At 45.1% G+C, this 21,633-nt stretch overlaps 1 protein-coding gene across 1 annotated transcript in view; it reads left to right on the top strand.

The window, feature by feature from the left end:
- Positions 1-4,256, top strand: part of LOC121003518 (zinc finger protein 850-like) — a 732,238-nt gene extending 727,982 nt beyond the window's left edge. Inside the window, exon 12 of the mRNA XM_040435420.1 lies at positions 2,745-4,256. Coding sequence (XP_040291354.1) covers positions 2,745-3,856 — 1,112 coding nt within the window. The 3' untranslated portion in view covers positions 3,857-4,256. The remainder of the gene's footprint in view (positions 1-2,744) is intronic.
- Positions 4,257-21,633: the final 17,377 nt, after the last annotated feature.

Raw genomic sequence — 21,633 nt, 5'->3', positions numbered from 1 at the left:
TTACACAAAATGATACATTGTGCAGATGAAAAAATGTACATACACAAATCAAAAAATGCACCAAAATGATACGCAACTGACAATACTAGCTAATTCCTCAGGCCGATGTTAAAAGCTGAGAACTTTGCCAATATCTTCCAGTCAGGAACATATCGGAGCCCCTCATGCACCACTATGTTTTTACAATTGGTCACTAGGACCAGTGATTGGTTGGGTTAACACGTGTTATTAGGGTATCTAAAAATTAACGTTTATTGTTTGTCCTTAAAATTCACTAACTAGAACTAACATACTTAAAACTATCAGCCGTGTCTGCACTGTGACTGGTAATAGTCTGATTGTAGCTGTGAGATCACTGGAGGAGGTGCAGCCTGAACTGAGGGCTGCCTAACTAGCTCCACTATCTGCGTGCTGGATCTACCAGGCTCTATTGGTGCGCACTGTTAGTGTCACAGTGCACTACCCACGGATAGTAGCAGCTCTCCTAGCGTTCACTATTTGCTCATTGTTAAGCCAGAACCAAACTTGTTGCTTTGCAAGACACCAGCTGGCAAAAATGTTTCGCCAAACACTTGGCGTCTTCAGGGGTATACCCATACCCCTGAAGACGCCAAGTGTTTGGCGAAACATGTCGGGGGGCAGAGAGTGATACATGTTACATTTTAGCCAGCTGGTGTCTTGCAAAGCAGCAAGTTCGGTTCTGACTTAACAATGAGCAAATAGTGAACGCTAGGAGAGCTGCTACTATCCGTGGGTAGTGCACTGTGACACTAACAGTGCGCACCAATAGAGCCTGGTAGATCCAGCACGCAGATAGTGGAGCTAGTTAGGCAGCCCTCAGTTCAGGCTGCACCTCCTCCAGTGATCTCACAGCTACAATCAGACTATTACCAGTCACAGTGGAGACACGGCTGATAGTTTTAAGTATGTTAGTTCTAGTTAGTGAATTTTAAGGACAAACAATAAACGTTAATTTTTAGATACCCTAATAACACGTGTTAACCCAACCAATCACTGGTCCTAGTGACCAATTGTAAATACATAGTTCTTCATGTCTCAACACGTGTGAGTGGGTCAAATGTAAATCTAAGAGACCTCATGCACCACGTCACGGTGTCTCAGCACGCATGGGGTCCTACCACTCAACTGCCCGTGGTGTGTGAACAGGGTCTGAACAGTGCTAGAAACCAACTCACAGCCAGGCTCTCACATGCCTCCATAGTGGTATCACCAATGCCCTGTGAGGTAGGATAAAGCTGTGAGCCGCACCCACAACAGACCATGTGACACAGAAGCTACCAGGTGCAAAAGAACGTTACCAGCAAAATGAAGTGGAACATTCCATACACAAAGACAAAAACTCACTGAAAAAAGTGGCCTAAACGGGTTACATTAAACACCAAGTAATACTGGATCACATATTATTTAACATTCCCTAATTGACTCTTCTGATTGATTCATCAGAATTACACCTGAAATTAATTTCAAGAAATAGTTCATCTGTAGTGATAGAAATTGAATTATCATTGGATGGTGTTTATATATGAATCGCAGGCACTAAATATTAATCCACGAAAAAAGGAAGATTTTATGGAGCGTGCCATCCAGTTTGTTTACTTGAGAGTGACAGGACTGTGCTTCCTACTGTCCATTCTACTCTCCTCCCTCCGAGTCCAGTTGCTGTATCTGTCATCCATTATAACCCAGGTCTCATTCCCCGGCCTGCACTCTCCCCAGCAGCAGGTGTGATACAGTGATGTCATTGTACCCGCTGGGCTGAGAGGGAGAGCGCACAGACCTGAGATAATCCCCCGGCCTGTGCGCTCTCCTCAGCTCAGCAGGAGAGATGACGTCATCACATCATGTCTGCTACTGGGAAGAACATGATGTGCTCAGTATTACTTTATTAATTGTATTCACAGTATAAGCAGTATAAGGAGCTTCACTACTGTAAGGGGCACTGAGGGACAGTAGTACTGTAGAAGTGGGCACACAGGGGGCATAACTACTGTGTGGGGGCACTAAGGGGGCATAACTAATGTTTAGAGACATCAAGGGGGCATTCTCCTGAGGGCACTAAACGGGAATTCTACTGTGAAAGGGACTCTTAGGGGAGATAACTATGGTGTGGGGAACTAAGGGGTCATTCAACGCCTCTTGTCCAGCGCTAGGAAATGTTTTATTTATATGTATTTAAAATGACTGGGTGGAGGTTGCAGGGAAGTTGCTCAATGTGGGGCCAACCTGGTCTAGTTATGCCCCTCGGTCTACTATTAGATCGTGATCTTTTTGGCCACAACTGTTTTAGTCAGTTAATTCTTGTATTTTGTGCCATACCTTTCTGTGGATTTTTTTTTTATACTGAAATGTAATAAAATTTCAATACAATATTTTGGCATATTATTTATCAATAATAAAATGTATTTTGTTCTTGGCAGATGACTGTACCAGGAACTTAGGGAAACATCTGGTATCTTCAGATTTTGAAGTAGATGATCGTGGCATCATACAAGATATATATGAAGAGCATGCCAATATCCAAGATATACCCTCATCCAATCATAGGAAAAATGTATTATTTGATCCTTTTAAACAGGTCCGATCTTCTGATTTATCACAGACTGTAACACAGAATAAAAGTCACAGAAAAGGTGCTAAAAATCAAACAGCTCATGTAAGAGGGAAGCCATATTCTTGTTCAGAATGTGGGAAATGTTTTAAGTATAAACAAGCTCTTGTTATACATCAGAGAAATCACACAGGGGAGAAGCCATTTTCATGTTCAGAATGTGGGAAATGTTTTAAGGAGAAAGCGGCTCTTGTTGTACATCAGAGAAATCACACAGGAGAGAAGCCATATTCATGCTCAGAATGTGGGAAATGTTTTAAGGAGAAAGCGGCTCTTGTTGTACATCAGAGAAATCACACAGGAGAGAAGCCATATTCATGCTCAGAATGTGGGAAATGTTTTAAGTGTACACAAGCTCTTGTTGTACATCAAAGAGTTCACACCAGGGATAAGCCATTTTCATGTTCAGAATGTGGGAAATGTTTTAAGTGTAAACAAGCTCTTGTTGTACATCAGAGAACTCACACAGGTGAGAAGCCATTTTCATGTTCAGAATGCGGTGAATGTTTTAAGGAGAAATCAGCTCTTGTTACACATAAGAGAAATCACACAGGGGAGAAGCCATATCCATGTTCAGAATGTGGGAAATGTTTTAATAAGAAATCAGTTCTTGATAGACATCAGAGAAATCACACAGGGGAGAAGTCATTTTCATGTTCAGAATGTGGGAAATGTTTTAATGAGAAATCTGATCTTAATAGACATCAGAGAATTCACACAGGAGGTAAGCCATTTTCATGTTCAGAATGTGGGAAATGTTTTAATCAGAAATCAGATCTTGTTATACATCAGAGAAATCACACAGGGGAGAAGCCATTTTCATGTTCAGAATGTGGGAAATGTTTTCACTACAAATCAGCTCTTGATTGCCATAAGAGTATTCACACAGGAGAGAAGCCATTTTCATGTTCAGAATGTGGGAAATGTTTTAACTACAAATCAGCTCTATATTACCATAAGAGAAATCACACAGGAGAGAAGCCATTTTCATGTTCAGAATGTGGAAAATGTTTTCAGCAGAAATCAGCTCTTGTTGTACATCAGAGAAATCACACAGGGGAGAAGCCGTATTCATGCTCAGAATGTGGGGAATGTTTTAAGTATAAACAAGCTCTTGTTGTACATCAGATAAATCACTCAGGGGAGAAGCCATATCCATGTTCAGAATGTGGGAAATGTTTTAAGAAAAAATCATCTCTAGTTAGACATCAAAATATTCACATATAAAAGAAGCCATCTTCATCTTACAATACGTGTTTTTTATGGTGGTCACTGTCTTTATTCTGTCAGATACTCCTTTTTACAGGTATATAAAACAGAACCTTGCTTTGAGTTACCAGAGGTGGCTGAGGGCTTGGAGTTATGATTGGGACCACTGTGAGATCTCCCCAAACACGTATTGTCTCCTGTATTAAATGAATACCAGTCATCAAAGGACAGATCCAGTTAAAAGTGAAAGTTTATACTGTATATATATCCCTTCTAAACATAAATGTTTGGTGAGAGGAAATAAAAAAATCCATACAGGGCCTGATATAAAAAGATAACTACCATATTTTTCACCCTATAATACGCACAGGCCCATAAGATGCACCTAGGTTTTAGAGGGGGACAATAAGAAAAAATATTTTTCATTACACCTCAGGTCAGACCAACAATCAGACCCCCAATGTTAATCAGACCTCAGCTGACAGCCCCAATAAGACCTCAGCTCAGACCCCAATGTGAATGATCCCCAATCAGACCTCAGATAAGAGCCCCATGCCTCATATCAGCCCCCATATGCTTCATATCAGCCCCCATATACCTCTCACCAGCCCCCAATAGCGCCTCATATGGAATAAAAAAACAAACACTTGCCTCTCCTGCTCCAGGCCGCCGCCACTCCTCACCACCAGCGCTCTCTCTCTTCTTCCTGGTCCTCGGCTGTCGGCTGTGAAGGCTGCGCACAGCCTGAGGTCACACTGTGCACAGCCCTGCACAGCAGACAGCCGAGGACCAGGAAGCGGTGAGTACAGAGACTTCATCGCTTCCAGGTCCTCCGGTATTAATGATCGCTTCCATAATGGAAGCGGCTCATTAGTATTCGCCCCATAAGACAGACGCAGGGGCATTTCCCCCCACTTTTTTGGGGAAAAAATGTGTCTCAGGCCTCATGCACACGACCGTTGTTTTGGTCCGCATCCGAGTCGCAGTTTTTGCGGCTTGGATGCGGACCCATTCACTTTAATAGGGCCACAAAAGATGCAGACAGCACTCCGCATCTGTTGTTCCGTTCCGTGGTCCGCAAAAAAAATATAACCTGTCCTATACTTGTCCGTTATTGCGGACAAGAATAGGCAGTTATATCAATGACTGTCCTTGCCATCCGTGTTTTGCGGACCTCAAAACACATAACGGTCGTGTGCATGAAGCCTTATGGGGCGAAAAATAAGTTAACTACCTATTCCAGCCCCGTCTGTTCTACCTTTTTATAAGTATTTGTACAATTAAAAATTTAAAATATTAGCTTGTCAAGAAACAGTCAGCTCTTACTGGATTTTATCAATTCTGTGCAAGTTCTCCCAACAAGTGACCCAGGTGAGGATTGCCTCATTACATAGAAGCCATTACTCGTCTTCCTAGAGAAATATCTTCTTAATCTGCACACCCTGACCAAAATTTACCTGTAGATAATTCCAACACCCCTGTATTAATAGAAGTCATGTGCTTCACTCATCTCACATGAATTTACACAGTGGGTGAATCCTTGGTTATTTTCTTCTTTGTATGTCCCACCAGCTCTGGATTGTTTTAGTTTTATAATTGAGGACTTGATATAAAATATTTTTATTGGATATATTGAATTTTTTATCATTTTGTTTCCTATGACTATTTCTATTCCTATTATTGTATGGTGACACAGAGATGATATGTTTTATTTGGAGGATCTCTAATATTCAGGCCGTTCCATGAGCTCCATGGGCGCAGTTACAGTTTTGTTTGGGTTCATAATCGGATGTCTTCCACCTGACAATACTTCTACAAGTAATGACGACACCTCGGATGGAGAGATGGGGGTAGTGATCCTTTACTGTTCCTATGAATGGTTTTGGATGCTGCCCCTTAATATATTCTGTCGGTGATTGTTTTGTGCACATAGTGGTTTCTACCTTGCCAGGCAGGGGCCATTATGGTGCAGAAGCATCACTTGTCACATTTGGATGCCCCAGTTACAGTGATGTGTAACTGTCCCATAGGCCATTTTAAAAGTATCAAAATGTATAATAAAATACAAGTGAGAATGAAATAGAAAATGCATAGTTTCTCTTTTCACATGAAACAAAAAAAAAATAATCAATATGACCAAAACAGGGAACCAATTTTACCAATTTATTTTTGTGTCAATATGCATATTTAAAGAATAAGGAGCTTGAGTTTAAATTAAAAAGAAAATAGATCTCTTAAAAACATATTAATAAAAAGCCCCATGTGTCATGTAAAAAAAAGCTGCAAAAAATTTGTTAGGCAGCACAATAAATAAAAATTAAAGGGGTTGTCCGGGGTCAGAGCTGAATCTGGGCATATCCCCTTTTTCACCCAAGCAACCCCTCTGAGATGAGTGTAAAGGGGGAATATTAATCACCAATATTTATGCAAATATCAATAATTAATATTCATAAATTGGAGGAGCCATCTATTGATGACTCCGCCCATTTATGCCTTTTATATAACAATACAATACTTTCACTATACTTTACACTAGTCACTATGCTAACTGCATGCGCCTTACTGAACTAACTATCGCTAATAAACACACATTACACAGATGGTTATAAATAAAACAGTATTTATTAATACCTAATACACTTAAGCACGCAATACACTAACAATACAGCACTAAATATACAGTACTAAACTACACTACACAATCCCAAGTTCCACCCACAAACTATCTATACAATACACTCACACATGTATTAGCAGCCCACCCGCCTGGCTACTCACTGTCCCTACGGGGTACGACGAGGGTTAACGGTGGTCTTACAGGGGTGTAAGTAAACCACCACACAGGATCAGGGAATCAGGGACAAGGGTAAACCAGTGACATCAGGGGTACAATCAGGGCCCAGGGTGACACAAACAAGGCAAGGGTTAATCAGGGCCCAGGGTGTGGATCAGGGACACAAATGTAGGGGTTAAATCATGGGCAGGCAAGGGACCAGGGGTTATAGGGTTAACCAGGGGAGAGAGCAGTAGGGGATCAGGGGATATAGGGTTAGCGGTAGGGGGTCAGGGGATAAAAGGGGGTGATACTTAATGTTTGTTGCTCGTTCATCTAGGGGGTTGCTACGCTCCTCCTGAGCGCCGATTGCGCTTTCCTTCAGAGGGGGGGGGGGGGGCGGTTGGGGTCCTCGTCAGCTGGGGGGGGACCGCTCCCAATCCTGAGCGCCGATCGCGCTCTCTTACTGCCCCCTGAGCGCCGATCGCGCTCTCCTATCTCCTGTGTAGATGGGCGGCACGGCTCTCACCCCTAGTGTCGGGTCCGCCGGATATTTATCTCCGACGGCCCGCATTGCCGTACCGCCCACAAGGTGGCGCGCGCGCGCCACCCTTGGAGACACGTGGCCCGGCGCAGTGAGATGATGTCACTGCGCCGGCCCGTGCGTCTCCTGAACAAGTGCATCGGGGCCGCGCTTACATGCCAACAGGCGGGGGAAGCCTTTGATCTCCCGCCTGTGGCACTCTGCATTCCGGCCAGCGAGATGTTAATTTCGCTGCCGGAATGCGCATAATAGAAGGAGGGGAGGCTTCTCCCCTTCTTCTATCATGTATAATTGTCTCCAGCGGCGCTGGCGACAATTATATCAAAGGGCTCAGATTCTGTGGAATCAGAGTCCTTTGTAGTTATCAGGATGACCGCACCTTAGTCCAGTCATTCTGATGCAATCAACTAGATTGCATCTGTGTGAATGCTTGGGGGACATTCACACCGATGCATCTGGTTTCAGGTGTATGGAGGGGGGGGAAAATTGTATAATATATATGTGTATGGATGCATGGGGCACATCCATACACATGTATACACCAATATAAGGGACATAGATATATAAATATATATATACACATCAGGGGGCATAAGGGGCACAGTTATATACATGCATATACATCCTAATATGTATACACGTGTACACAAGGTGCCACAGCCCTATACATATTATAAAGGGGGATTATATATATATATATATATAGAACAAGGGGCCACAGTTTATATATATGTATATATATATATACTAAGGGGGCACATATTTCCCACAGGGGCCACCATGGGCAGACGTGCGCAGATGCTGGGCACATCTGCACACATCCTCCCATAAGTGAGCATTAATGCATGCATATACACTCACCTAAAGAATTATTAGGAACACCATACTAATACGGTGTTGGGCCCCCTTTTGCCTTCAGAACTGCCTTAATTCTACGTGGCATTGATTCAACAAGGTGCTAATAGCATTCTTTAGAAATGTTGGCCCATATTGATAGGATAGCATCTTGCAGTTGATGGAGATTTGAGGGATGCACATCCAGGGCACGAAGCTCCCGTTCCACCACATCGCAAAGATGCTCTATTGGGTTGAGATCTGATGACTGTGGGGGCCATTTTTCCAGTCTTCAACAGTCCAATTTTGGTGAGCTCGTGCAAATTGTAGCCTCTTTTTCCTATTTGTAGTGGAGATGAGTGGTACCCGGTGGGGTCTTCTGCTGTTGTAGCCCATCCGCCTCAAGGTTGTGCGTGTTGTGGCTTCACAAATGCTTTGCTGCATACCTCGGTTGTAACGAGTGGTTATTTCAGTCAACATTGCTCTTCTATCAGCTTGAATCAGTCGGCCAATTCTCCTCTGACCTCTAGCATCCGCAAGGCATTTTTGCCGACAGGACTGCCGCATACTGGATGTTTTTCCCTTTTCACACCATTATTTGTAAACCCTAGAAATGGTTGTGCGTGAAAATCCCAGTAACTGAGCAGATTGTGAAATATTCAGACCGGCCCGTCTGGCACCAACAACCATGCCACGCTCAAAATTGCTTAAATCACCTTTCTTTCCCATTCTGACATTCAGTTTGGAGTTCAGGAGATTGTCTTGACCAGGACCACCCCCCTAAATGCATTGAAGCAACTGCCATGTGATTGGTTGACTAGATAATCGCATTAATGAGAAATAGAACAGGTGTTCCTAATAATTCTTTAGGTGAGTGTATATCATACATGCACGCACGTGTTTGCATGCATGTATGTATATATATGCAAGCGTCTCAACCCTTCCTCAACAATCCCCCTGTTGTCGAAATTTTACGACAATATCTTGGGGAAAAAGGGTTGAGATATTTGCCCCCCCCCTCAACCCCATCCTAGGTGGAAGTTCAGGAAGAACTGTAGTGCACAATGATCTTTAGGTACTTAGACATCCCTAATCTTCCTCCGACCTGCCCTTCACCATAACCTACTCCTCCGTCCACAGGATACAGTCTCTCACGGGAACTTTCTTGACATCTTTAGAGTCTTCCAGTGTCGGCGACTCCCCACGTTTGGAGTGGCCACACATCCACAGTTTCTCGGTAATTGCCGCTTTAACAGTCTTTTAGTGTCCACGTTTGGAGTGGCCACACACCCACAGTCTCTCGGTAGTTGCCGATCTTCAGGTGTCGTCCTCCCCAAATCAGCAGCGGGTTCACCCTTGCAGTCTTTAACTGGCCTTTCTTTAACAGTCTTTTAGTGTCGGCCACCCCCACTTTGGAGTGACCACACCCTCACAGTCTCTCGGTAGTTCTGCCGATCTTCAGGTATGACCCGCCTCCAAGGATCTGGAGCGGGTTCACCCTCACAACCTCAGTGCCAACTTTCTTCAAACACGACTTTCTCTTGTTCCATCTTGATGGGTGCGGTTCTCCTGTGGACAGATTAATAGGTCTTTACAAGGCAGGTCAGATTTTTCATTGCGCGAGGTGATGTCATGGTACCTAAATTCTAACTGCGGAGAACACCTCCGCCACACTACACATCCAGCCCTTCCCTTAAGAACTTCACCGTTCCGGGTTTCAAGGTGGCAAATGGCAAAGGCCTGTCCCTATCATGTCCTAATCTTATCCCCATTCACACAATATACATGTCACATCTCTCCCAACATCACCAAATTCCATTAAGTGTGTGTACCCATAGAGGCTCAAGCAACATGGCCTATCTCTACACCTCCAAAGACACAGGTAGGTCGCAGACCCCCGTGTCAATGGGAAATGACTATAGGATGCAAATGGGTACAGCCAAATAATAACTCACCGCAGTTTGTTGGGCAAGTTTCCCTGGGTATAGGCTGTCACACATTTGTACCTAGCGTGTCCATGGGTACACAATCAACCAACAAACATAATCAATATATACAATACAATGTGCTATGGGGTTTCAGGGTAGTACAAGTTATACGTCCCGAACCCTCATAGGAAACAAAGTGTGTCCATACAATATTTGGCTACAGGAACAATGTTTGAGTTATGTCCTGAGCCTCCTCCTTCGGTTAGTTCGGTAAAGTTCTGTCTGGTTCTGGTGTATTTGGTCAATAAGTCCCTTGACCCTCCGATACACAGTCTAATGTAGATGACGATGACCAGAACCAGAAGAAGTTTCACTGGGTGAAACAAGTGAAAATAAGCCCTTCCACCCGAACGTCTCCAAGTCTTCCTCCAGAGCCTGAGATAATGCTCCCGCTGGATTGTGGCACAGTCTTCCATCTCTAGAACACCTCTAGACAGAGGTTGCTTGATTGCCAAAATCCAGTGGGATCCTCTGGAGCCTCACAAGAGTGTCAGGGGGAATAGCTGGTCTCTTCTGTGGCATCTCCTGGGTTTTTCTTCCGCTTCATATTAAACACACCGATGGCAGAAGAAAATACCAGGCGCTCCCGGGGGAATCTTTCCCCTCACAGTGCAATTGAATGTCATAAATTCCCAGCACCAATGCCTTTGACCCATGGGTAGAGAAAGGTATTGGGCTGCCCTTTATCTCACAGGACCCCTTGTTATCCCAACACTGGTGTCTGAACACCCTACCTTCAGAGGATCGCGTCCTCTGCTACACATCCCTCTGCGCCAACAGATAAGGATGGCAACCCTACTAGGTTAGGATAACTGAAGTGCTGTGGACAAAGCACCATCTTGTTATTGATGGCACCGTATCCCCGTCCACTCATGTGTACCCAGGCTGATTTCCCCCTGTGATCCTGTCTTGTGGAGGCCCGCAGAACCAATGGCATGGGTCATGCCCTGGCCCCCCAGGACCCCACAACACAAGAACACAGTCCACACTCCGCTGCCAATCATTCCGTGTCCAATCCCTATCAGAGCTGTGCTACCTGCTCGGACTAGAATTAAGTGCGCAGCACAACATTACACCAATGTTGTCTGTCCGCCCCAGTCCCCAGTGTAACACAGCGATACCGAAAACCTTGAGCAAAACAGTGTCATCTGTATCGATCTGAGACCCTGGTTGCCCAGAATAATATCACATCATCCTTTGTGCAGGATTTCCCGTGTGAAATTATCTGCTCGCGAACCTATACGTTCTCGATCCACAGTATAACACTGTTCCACTCCAAGGGGACACAGAATGAAACACAAACAGCAGACGGGACTTACAACAAACTACATAAATCAGCATGGTGGAACACATTCGTAGACCAGGACTATCACCATCAACATCAAGAAAACTTACAAACAGATAACAAAAACACACAACATGGACATACACAGGGAACAAACGGTGTAACAAATAGTACAGGGGTGTCAAATGTTGCCTAGCCTAGCTTGGCCATTCTGACCCCTCAACAGCTGGTGATGCTGCCGAGAGGTAACTCCTTTATGGCCAAGCTGACTAGACCCCACTGCACAATTTGTTACCTGGCTGATACTGTTGGACACATTGCAATTACTTGCACAAGGGCAATTCCTTGCAATGTGTCCTTTGTTCCCACACCTGAAACACGTGACTTGGTTTCCTGTCCTGTGTGTTATGCTCCTATCTGTTTTGCAGTGTCTCGCTATGTGACCTAGGCCACCACATGCAAAACATCTGTAGTTTGCTCTGCATGGCCCAGGTCCATCTACACTGCAGCCGTGCTCCCTTCTCCTGAATTGTTCCATCCTCAGGGACGCACTCTTCACAACAGTTCTTTTTCCCAAAGTCAGGGAAAAATCTCTGTTAGTCTGGACCGGCTTGGTCTGGTGATTTGGCCTGTCACAGACTACTCTCCCCCCTTTTTGCCCTTCACAGGGCAAAGTTTTGGGAGATTCCGACCCTGACTTTACGGAAAAAGAAAGGGCCGGCACCAACTTGGTGATGACCTGTTGCATGCCAGTCATTATCTGGGAGATTACAGCAACCTGAGCCTTCAATTTGGCTATCGTCACATCAGTAGAGGCAGTCTGCTCCTTGAAGGCCTTGACCTCAGTATAAGACTGAGTCAACTAAGCCTCAATTTCCTCCTTCTGCCTCTGCAGCTCTACTAACTGTGACTCTAACCTAGCCACCTGCGCATCTCGGTCCACAGTAGACTGCACATTCTCTGCCAGCTGTGCCCGCAATGCCGAAACCTGGTCCGAATTACTGGTACAGCACTGGCAGTGAATGGCCGGAGGAATTGTCTCCGTTGACTGAGACACCAGCGCAACTTCCTTTGGCTTGCAGATGCTAGCCTCAAATGTTTGCACAAGTTTGGCTAGCATCCGAAGCCGTTTGGTGGCCTTGTTCAACACCGTCCGTTTGTTAACACATAGCTTGTCGTAACTACAAGCCTGTGCTAACAAATCGGACCACAGCATTTCTGCTGACTTGTATGTGGTGGGGAGGATGGGGTTAAATGTGCTGTGTCTGCTCAAGTGTTGCAGTGTGGGGAAGTCCATACTCACTGTTTGCTGAGCGTCCATCTTCTCATTGGGGCCGTACCTCTTCGTCCTAACAGCTGCTTGGAAGAAGTCCTTTTTCTTCCGGATCGCTTCTTCCCGACCAGCCGGACTTGTACGCCGCTCCAACGAAGATGGATCTCTTTCAGTGACGTGTCCTCTTCTCCCTCGCAATCACTTGAGCGATGCAGTGACCGTGTAAAGCAAATAGCAAAATATTAGTTCACAGATAGACAATAGATTCTCTGCTAAAGATTTTGATCTGCGCTTGGTGCTATAAGGAAGAGTCGCGTTACCTGTCCGAATTATCAGGTCCTAGACGCTCAGACCACTGACCGCGTCTCTCTTGCCTGATAATTGACAGTGTAACCGACCTCTAGCCTCTAAACCAAACACAGATTTCAAAATCTAAGCAGTGGGCCTGGCTCGCCAATGTAAAGGGGGAATATTAATTACCAATATTTATGCAAATATCTATAATTAATATTCATAAATGGGAGGAGCCGTCTATTGATGACTCCGCCCATTTATGCCTTTATATAACAATACAATACTTTCACTATACTTTACACTAGTCACTATGCTAACTGCATGCGCCTTACTGAACTATCGCTAATAAACACACATTACACAGATAGTTATAAATAAAACAGTATTTATTAATACCTAATACACTTAAGCACGCAATACACTAACAATACAGCACTAAATATACAGTACTAAACTACACTACACAATCCCAAGTTCCACCCACAAACTATCTATACAATACACTCACACATGTAAAGGCAGCCCACCCGCTTGGCTACTCACTGTCCCTACGGGGTACGACGAGGGTTAACGGTGGTCTTACAGGGGTGTAAGTAAACCACCACACAGGATCAGGGACAAGGGTAAACCAGTGACATCAGGGGTACAATCAGGGCCCAGGGTGACACAAACAAGGCAAGGGTTAATCAGGGCCCAGGGTGTGGATCAGGGACACAAATGTAGGGGTTAAATCATGGGCAGGCAAGGGACCAAGGGTGATAGGGTTAACCAGGGGAGAGAGCAGTAGGGGATCAGGGATATAGGGTTAGCGGTAGGGGGTCAGGGGATAAAAGGGGGTGATACTTAATGTTTGTTGCTCGTTCGTCTAGGGGGTTGCTACGCTCCTCCTGAGCGCCGATTGCTCTCTCCTTCAGAGGGGGGGGGGGGGGCGGTCGGGGTCCTCGTCAGCTGGGGGGGACCGCTCCCAATCCTGAGCGCCGATCGCGCTCTCTTACTGCCCCCTGAGCGCCGATCGCGCTCTCCTATCAGGGGGGGGGTCCGGACCCTCCTGTGTAGATGGGCGGCACGGCTCTCACCCCTAGTGTCAGGTCCGCCGGATATTTATCTCCGGCGGCCCGCATTGCCGTACCGCCCACAAGGAGACACGTGGGCCGGCGCAGTGAGATGATGTCACTGCGCCGGCCCGTGCGTCTCCTGAACAAGCGCATCGGGGCCGCGCTTACATGCCAACAGGCGGGGGAAGCCTTTGATCTCCCGCCTGTAGCACTCTGCATTCCGGCCAGCGAGATGTTAATTTCGCTGCCGGAATGCGCATAATAGAAGGAGGGGAGGCTTCTCCCCTTCTTCTATCATGTATAACTGTCTCCAGCGGCGCTGGCGACAATTATATCAAAGGGCTCAGATTCTGTGGAATCCGAGTCCTTTGTAGTTATCAGGATGACCGGACCTTAGTCCGGTCATTCTGATGCAATCAACCAGATTGCATCTGTGTGAATGCTTGGGGGACATTCACACCGATGCATCTGGTTTCAGGTGTATGGAGGGGGGGGGGGCGAATATTGTATAATATATATGTGTATGGATGCATGGGGCACATCCATACACATGTATACACCAATATAAGGGACATAGATATATAAATATATATATACACATCAGGGGGCATAAGGGGCACAGTTATATACATGCATATACATCCTAATATGTATACACATGTACACAAGGGGCCACAGCCCTATACATATTATAAAGGGGGATTATAGATATATATATAAATATAGAACAAGGGGCCACAGTTTATATATATATGTATATATATATACTAAGGGGGCACATATGTATATATATATATATATACTAAGGGGGCACATATTTCCCACAGGGGCCACCATGAGCAGACGTGCGCAGATGCTGGGCACATCTGCACACATCCTCCCATAAGTGAGCATTAATGCATGCATATATATCATACATGCACGCAGGTGTTTGCATGCATGTATGTATATACACTCACCTAAAGAATTATTAGGAACACCATACTAATACGGTGTTGGACCCCCTTTTGCCTTCAGAACTGCCTTAATTCTACGTGGCATTGATTCAACAAGGTGCTGATAGCATTCTTTAGAAATGTTGGCCCATATTGATAGGATAGCATCTTGCAGTTGATGGAGATTTGAGGGATGCACATCCAGGGCACGAAGCTCCCGTTCCACCACATCCCAAAGATGCTCTATTGAGTTGAGATCTGGTGACTGTGGGGACCATTTTAGTACAGTGAACTCATTGTCATGTTCAAGAAACCAATTTGAAATGATTCGAGCTTTGTGACATGGTGCATTATCCTGCTGGAAGTAGCCATCAGAGGATGGGTACATGGTGGTCATGAAGGGATGGACATGGTCAGAAACAATGCTCAGGTAGCCCGTGGCATTTAAACGATGCCCAATTGGCACTAAGGGGCCTAAAGTGTGCCCAGAAAACATCCCCCACACCATTAGACCACCAACACCAGCCTGCACAGTGGTAACAAGGCATGATGGATACATGTTCTCATACATGTTCTGTTTACGCCAAATTCGGACTCTACCATTTGAATGTCTCAACAGAAATCGAGGCTCATCAGACCAGGCAACATTTTTCCAGTCTTCAACAGTCCAATTTCGGTGAGCTCGTGCAAATTGTAGCCTCTTTTTCCTATTTGTAGTGGAGATGAGTGGTACACGGTGGGGTCTTCTGCTGTTGTAGCCCATCCGCCTCAAGGTTGTGCATGTTGTGGCTTCACAAATGCTTTGCTGCATACCTCGGTTGTAACGAGTGGTTATTTCAGTCAACGTTGTTCTTCTATCAGCTTGAATCAGTCGGCCCATTCTCCTTCGACCTCTAGCATCCACAAGGCATTTTTGCCCACAGGACTGCCGCATACTGGATGTTTTTCCCTTTTCACACCATTCTTTGTAAACCATAGAAATAGTTGTGCGTGAAAATCCCAGTAACTGAGCAGATTGTGAAATACTCAGACCGGCCCGTCTGGCACCAACAACCATGCCACGCTCAAAATTGCTTAAATCACCTTTCTTTCCCATTCTGACATTCAGTTTGGAGTTCAGGAGATTGTCTTGACCAGGACCACATCCCTAAATGCATTGAAGCTAAAGCCTGCCCATTAGTGCCGGTGACGTCACCTGCAAAGCTGCTAGGCAGAAGCCTCCGCCTAACAGAAACCCTCTAACGTCATCGGGTCTGCAGAAAAAGCCCTTGTCCTGCGCAATAAATGTCGGATGCTCCCCTCAGAGGGACTGCCTTAATGAAGAAAGGGATATGTCTGTTCAGCTCTGAACCCAGACAACCCCTTTAAGATTGGTCCATTAAAGAGGACCTTTCACCGATTATTACTCTATGAACTAACTATACAGACATGGAGAGCGGCGCCGGGGGATCTCACTGCACTTACTATTATCCCCGGGCGCCGCTCCGTTCTCCTGCTATGTCCTCCGGTATCTCCGTTCACTAAGTTATGGTAGGCGGAGTCTGCCCTTGTTCTTCTGTAGCGCTGGCCAATCGCATTGCAGAGCTCACAGCCTGGGAGAAAATAACCTCCCAGGCTGTGAGCTCTGCGCTGCGATTGGCCAGCGCTAGAGCAGAACAAGGGCAGACTCCGCCTACCATAACTTAGTGACTGGAATCTCCGCCTACTATAACTTAGTGAGTGAAGATACCGGAGGGCATAACGGGAGAACGGAGCGGCGCCCGGGGATAATAGTAAGTGCAGTGAGATCCCCGGGCGCCGCTCTACATGTCTGTATACTTAGTTCATAGTGTAATAATCGGTGAAAGGTCCTCTTTAAACCACTATATGCTCTAAATAAATGTGTATGTCATTAAAGGGGTTTTCTTGATGGCCTATTATCAGGATAGGCCATAACTATCAGATTGGATGAGATTGATGGGTCTGATACCTGGCACTGCAGTAGCGCTCTCCAGAAGGGATGGTAAGATGCACCCCAATGGGAATTAGGTCGATAGAGTCATGGTCTGCAAATAACCAGGGTGCTTCTTTACTGGAGATATTTAGGTGCAAAAAAAATACAGGCAAGGCATAGGGCTGTCTTCTCCAGTCTCCTCCCTGACAGAAGGATTTGCTGAGGAAAGATCTCTCTCTCTCTCTCTTTCTCTCTCTTTCTCTCCTAAAGGCTGGAGACCCAGGGTCTGTTGCAGAGTATCCCGTCTCAGCGTCTTCTTCTGGTCACTCATGCAGTCTGGCAGAGTATCCCCCCTCCGAGCACCGTTCCCTACCTGCAGAACACTAGGGGGTCTGTTTGCTGTCCTTATATACCATTTCTAGACTAACTAGAACCTTCTAGTGCAGGCATGCTCAACCTGCGGCCCTCCAGCTGTTTCAAAACTACAACTCCCATCATTCCCGGAGAGCCTACAGCTATCAGCCTACAGAAGGGCATGGTGGGAGTTGTAGTTTTATAACACCTGGAGTGGCTCAGGTTGAGCATCCCTGTTCTAGTGGAAGGAGTTGAGTTGAGAAACTCACCATAACAAATACAAAGTTACAACTACTGTCTCTCATAGACTTACATTAGAGCTTGAATGATACTCAAAGGCAATAACACAGCAGTTTTTCCAGACAAAAACAGGTTTTCAGACATAATAACATAGCTAAACCAGACATTTAGAAGGTCACTGTAAAACAAAACATGCAATGCAACAGCTCTCTGCAAACCAAATAAAGTACAAAAATGCATAATAATTGCTAGTGCTATACTTATAAAATAGAGATGCTTGGCAAATCATTTTGTACAAAATTATTTGAGCCCGTCTGCCGCACGCCAAGGCGATCTCTGTAAGACAGGTTCCTAACACTAAATTCTACCTGTTATGTGCCATGATGGCTACCATACAATTCAGGGAGTGTAGGCTCCACATGCATGCTGGGCCTGCTTTAATTTCTGTCATTTTTGGTGTCAAAATGACCTCCATTATATGTAAGGAATGCAGGTACCAACATGCATGCCGGGCCCACTCCACACCACTCCTGGTGCCAAATGGCCACCAAAGAATGCAATGAGAGTCCACAACTATACCTCTCCTGGTGCCTTATGGCTTCCAGTGAATGAGGGAGAGCAGGCCAAGCTTTTTACTCACACTAACTAAAATCGGCCTATGGGGCAGACGAGCTGGTCAGGAGTGCACGACTGAGGTGTCAGCCACACCTCCAGTACAAACTGCAAAGAAAAAGGGGGTCAGTCAGCACATCCCAATGCGTAGGGGCACGTTGCTATGGCTGAAAACAACATTGTAAAACAAAACATGCAATGCAACAGCTCTTTGCAAACCAAATAAAGTACAAAAATGCATAATAATTGCTAGTGCTATACTAATAAAGTAGAGATGCTTGGCAAATCATTTTGTACAAAATTATTTGAGCCCGTCTGTCGCACGTCAAGGCGATCTCTGTAAGACGGAGTGGTGTGGGTCCGGCATGCATGTTGGTACCTGCATTCCTTAGATATAATGGAGGCCATTTTGGCACAAAAAATGACAGAAATTAAAGCAGGCCCAGCATGCATGTGGAACCTACATTTTTTTCTTTGCAATTTAGAAGGTCAGTCTGTCTGAATTTGGTGGTAAACAACGTCTGGCTTTTTTCCTCTAAAACATTCTTTTTTGCAACCCTATGGTAAATGTGGAAAATTATCAGCTTCTCATTCAAAGTCCCAAAAGTCTCTGTGTTCATTAACCCTTTCCACAGTGCTGTGCAAATGAACAGGGTATATATGACAACATGCATATGAAATACAGTTATGCAGTATTAAACAGTATAAATCAATGCAGGTTAACCCTTTAAACTGAAATAGAGTAATGAGTTGATGACTTTGCATAGGGGAAGCTGGATTAAATATCCAGACTTCTAAGAACCCTTGCTTTAGGGCACTACAGCACCCCTACCAATCAGATGGTCTACAGTAGATCTGGCACCAGAACTCCACAGCTCCATCCATTGTGCTGTGGTCAGAGGCGGTGACCAATCACTGCAGTGGGAGCAGCTAAGATGAAACAAGCTAAATCTGCTCCACAACTAGACATCTACTGCAGAACATCTGATCAGTGGAGAGCACAGTGTCGGACCAATGGCATTATGATGAGGATAGTCCATCAGTATCAAAATGGAAAACAGTGGAAAACCATTTTTTATTATGTACATTTGTCCTTTTTGATTGTGTGCATTCTATTACACATTTATGAATTTCCCTCTGTAGGCGATTTTCTGCGAGCAGTGTAATGAGCATTGAATCCCTCTCCCACAATGTATCTTGTTCCTGCCATTAGATATATCCAATTCCAGCACGATCAATAGACATTGATGTAATGGGGGTAAATATATAACAGAATATCCAGCATTGAACAAATAAACCCCTAAAATTTACTTTATTGGTATGCGTTAAAAGGATCCCAAAAGGGTCCACTAGATACACACTAGTAGGTATACACACAAAAATTGACCAATAACCACATCCAGAGTAGAGATAAATATACCTGGGGTATGGGAAAATATATCCCTAAATCTACCCCTATCCTAAAAACCTCAGCCCAGGGAGGGCTCCTGATGGTGGAGGCCCCCTGTCCGCGTACCTATACTGTTACCCCTACCTGTACCCTACAGGGGTATCGCAGAGGTGGCAGACAGTTAAACCAGGTATGAGATATGGATATTGAGATAACAACTATATGAGTAAGCTGGATGGGAAAAGAAACAAAAAAGAGACAGAACATAGTACAGACAAACACAAAAATACACTTAATCAGGGATGACCATATAGTCATATACCTCTGTCACCTCGACGCGTTTCACCCACGTAGATACTGTGGGATCATCAGGAGGTGTAGTTATATAGTTAATCTATACAATATTTAGTAAGTGACTCTATAGGTACCGGTACAGAACCGGGTCACACAAGAAAAGTGCTCCAAGATATATGCCGGCTAAGAAGCCAAATCGCAAAAACGCACACTTGAAATGAACGCTCTACATATAAAAGATGGGGATATATTTAAAGATACTTATGTCTGATTCAGACTCCATCCAGTACAGATAATGTCATCCACGTCCTATATGAGGCAAAAAACAATCATAGACCGCGGTCAAGGTTGATATCTAAACATCTAGATGTATATAGAATTGCTAGTGGTTGCAAACTTACGGTTCAGTAGATGGGGTGGACCCAGTTAGTTAATTCTCTGTCAGTCCCCTGCCATGGTTACTTGACAGAACCCACACTGTAAATAAGATACATCATCAGCTGTAAGCAATGATGCCAACGCTCAATAGGTACCCACAATTCAAAAAGCCTCTGATCAGAGAAGAAGGACGCCATACTCACATGGTGGAGTCTCCCCCTATGTTCTATATCCCCCTGGTAGGCGATTCACCTACAAGTGTGCAGGCTGTGTTTAAAAAGACCGCCGCATTCTGCCACTGATGGATGTATGTGTTCCACCTTAGTCCAATATCCTGCCGTTGAAACGCAAATGCGTTCCAACAACCGGAAATACCGCGTCCTTGAGGCAGAGCTATGCACTGAAAACGGGCGCCGCCCCTCCAGGCGCTGGAACGCAAATGCGTTCCAAAAAGCGACTTCCATGGGGCAGGGCTGTATGGTCAGAGCCAGTGCCGCCCCTTCCGGGTGCTGGAACGCAAATGCGTTCCAAGGAGCGACTTCCTAGGGGCAGGGCCATATGAGACGAGCCAGCGCCGCCCTTCCAGATGCTGGAACGCAAATGCGTTCCAAAGAGCGACTTCCGGCCTCCCTCAGGTCAGATTAGGTGCGGTACGCTCCATACAGTGCTCTCCTCCCTTACAGCCATATCAATACCAGGTTGGTCCCAAGCCTTATCCGGACATAAACCTTTAATTTAGTCAAGGTGAATGATAGACCTGGGATCTTATAATGCGTGTAGTTATATATTACTCACATTACTACTGCCATATAGAGGAGGGTAGAGTGGAGCAAATACTAGGCATCAGATTTATACAGTGCCTTACAGTAACCGCAGCGGAATGCATATAAATACGATGTTCTCATAGTGCGGGGGTTATCCAAATATACACGCCGGCATATTTCACAATTAGTTTTGATGTATACATCCTAAAAGAGAGTAGCCAAGATGTATGGTTACCTCAGGACAGTGATCAGATAATAGATCACTAGTGTCCAATCCGATAAAACATTACATTTCATGCTTTACGCATGTGGTCTAATCTTCAGTACATTTCTAAAGTCACCAAATGCTGGGCTTATAAAAACGGAATAGGGATATCACGGACAAAATCACATCTCATAGAAAGCAACTGAATGTCAGCCTTTCATTAATACCAATGGGTGCCTGGGATCGAAATCGGTGTATCCACACGCATTCCTTCTGCAGGATCTTATTGTCCCAGTTCCCACCTCTGGGTGAGGGTGGTACGAGCTCCAAGATGGAAAATTTTAAGCAAAGAGGGTCCCCCCCATGCACATCAATGATATGAGAGGCTACTGGAGTGACTTTTTTATTGATGACGTCATTGGCATGTTCACAAATTCTCCTACGTAGCTCCCTTATCGTCTTCCCTATATACACTGCGTGCAGAATTATTAGGCAAATGAGTATTTTGACCACATCATCCTCTTTATGCATGTTGTCTTACTCCAAGCTGTATAGGCTCGAAAGCCTACTACCAATTAAGCATATTAGGTGATGTGCATCTCTGTAATGAGAAGGGGTGTGGTCTAATGACATCAACACCCTAT

This window comes from Bufo bufo, chromosome 6, assembly GCF_905171765.1.
Source record: "Bufo bufo chromosome 6, aBufBuf1.1, whole genome shotgun sequence".
NCBI classification, from domain to species: domain Eukaryota; kingdom Metazoa; phylum Chordata; class Amphibia; order Anura; family Bufonidae; genus Bufo; species Bufo bufo.
This window is presented reverse-complemented; position numbering and strand designations above follow the sequence as displayed.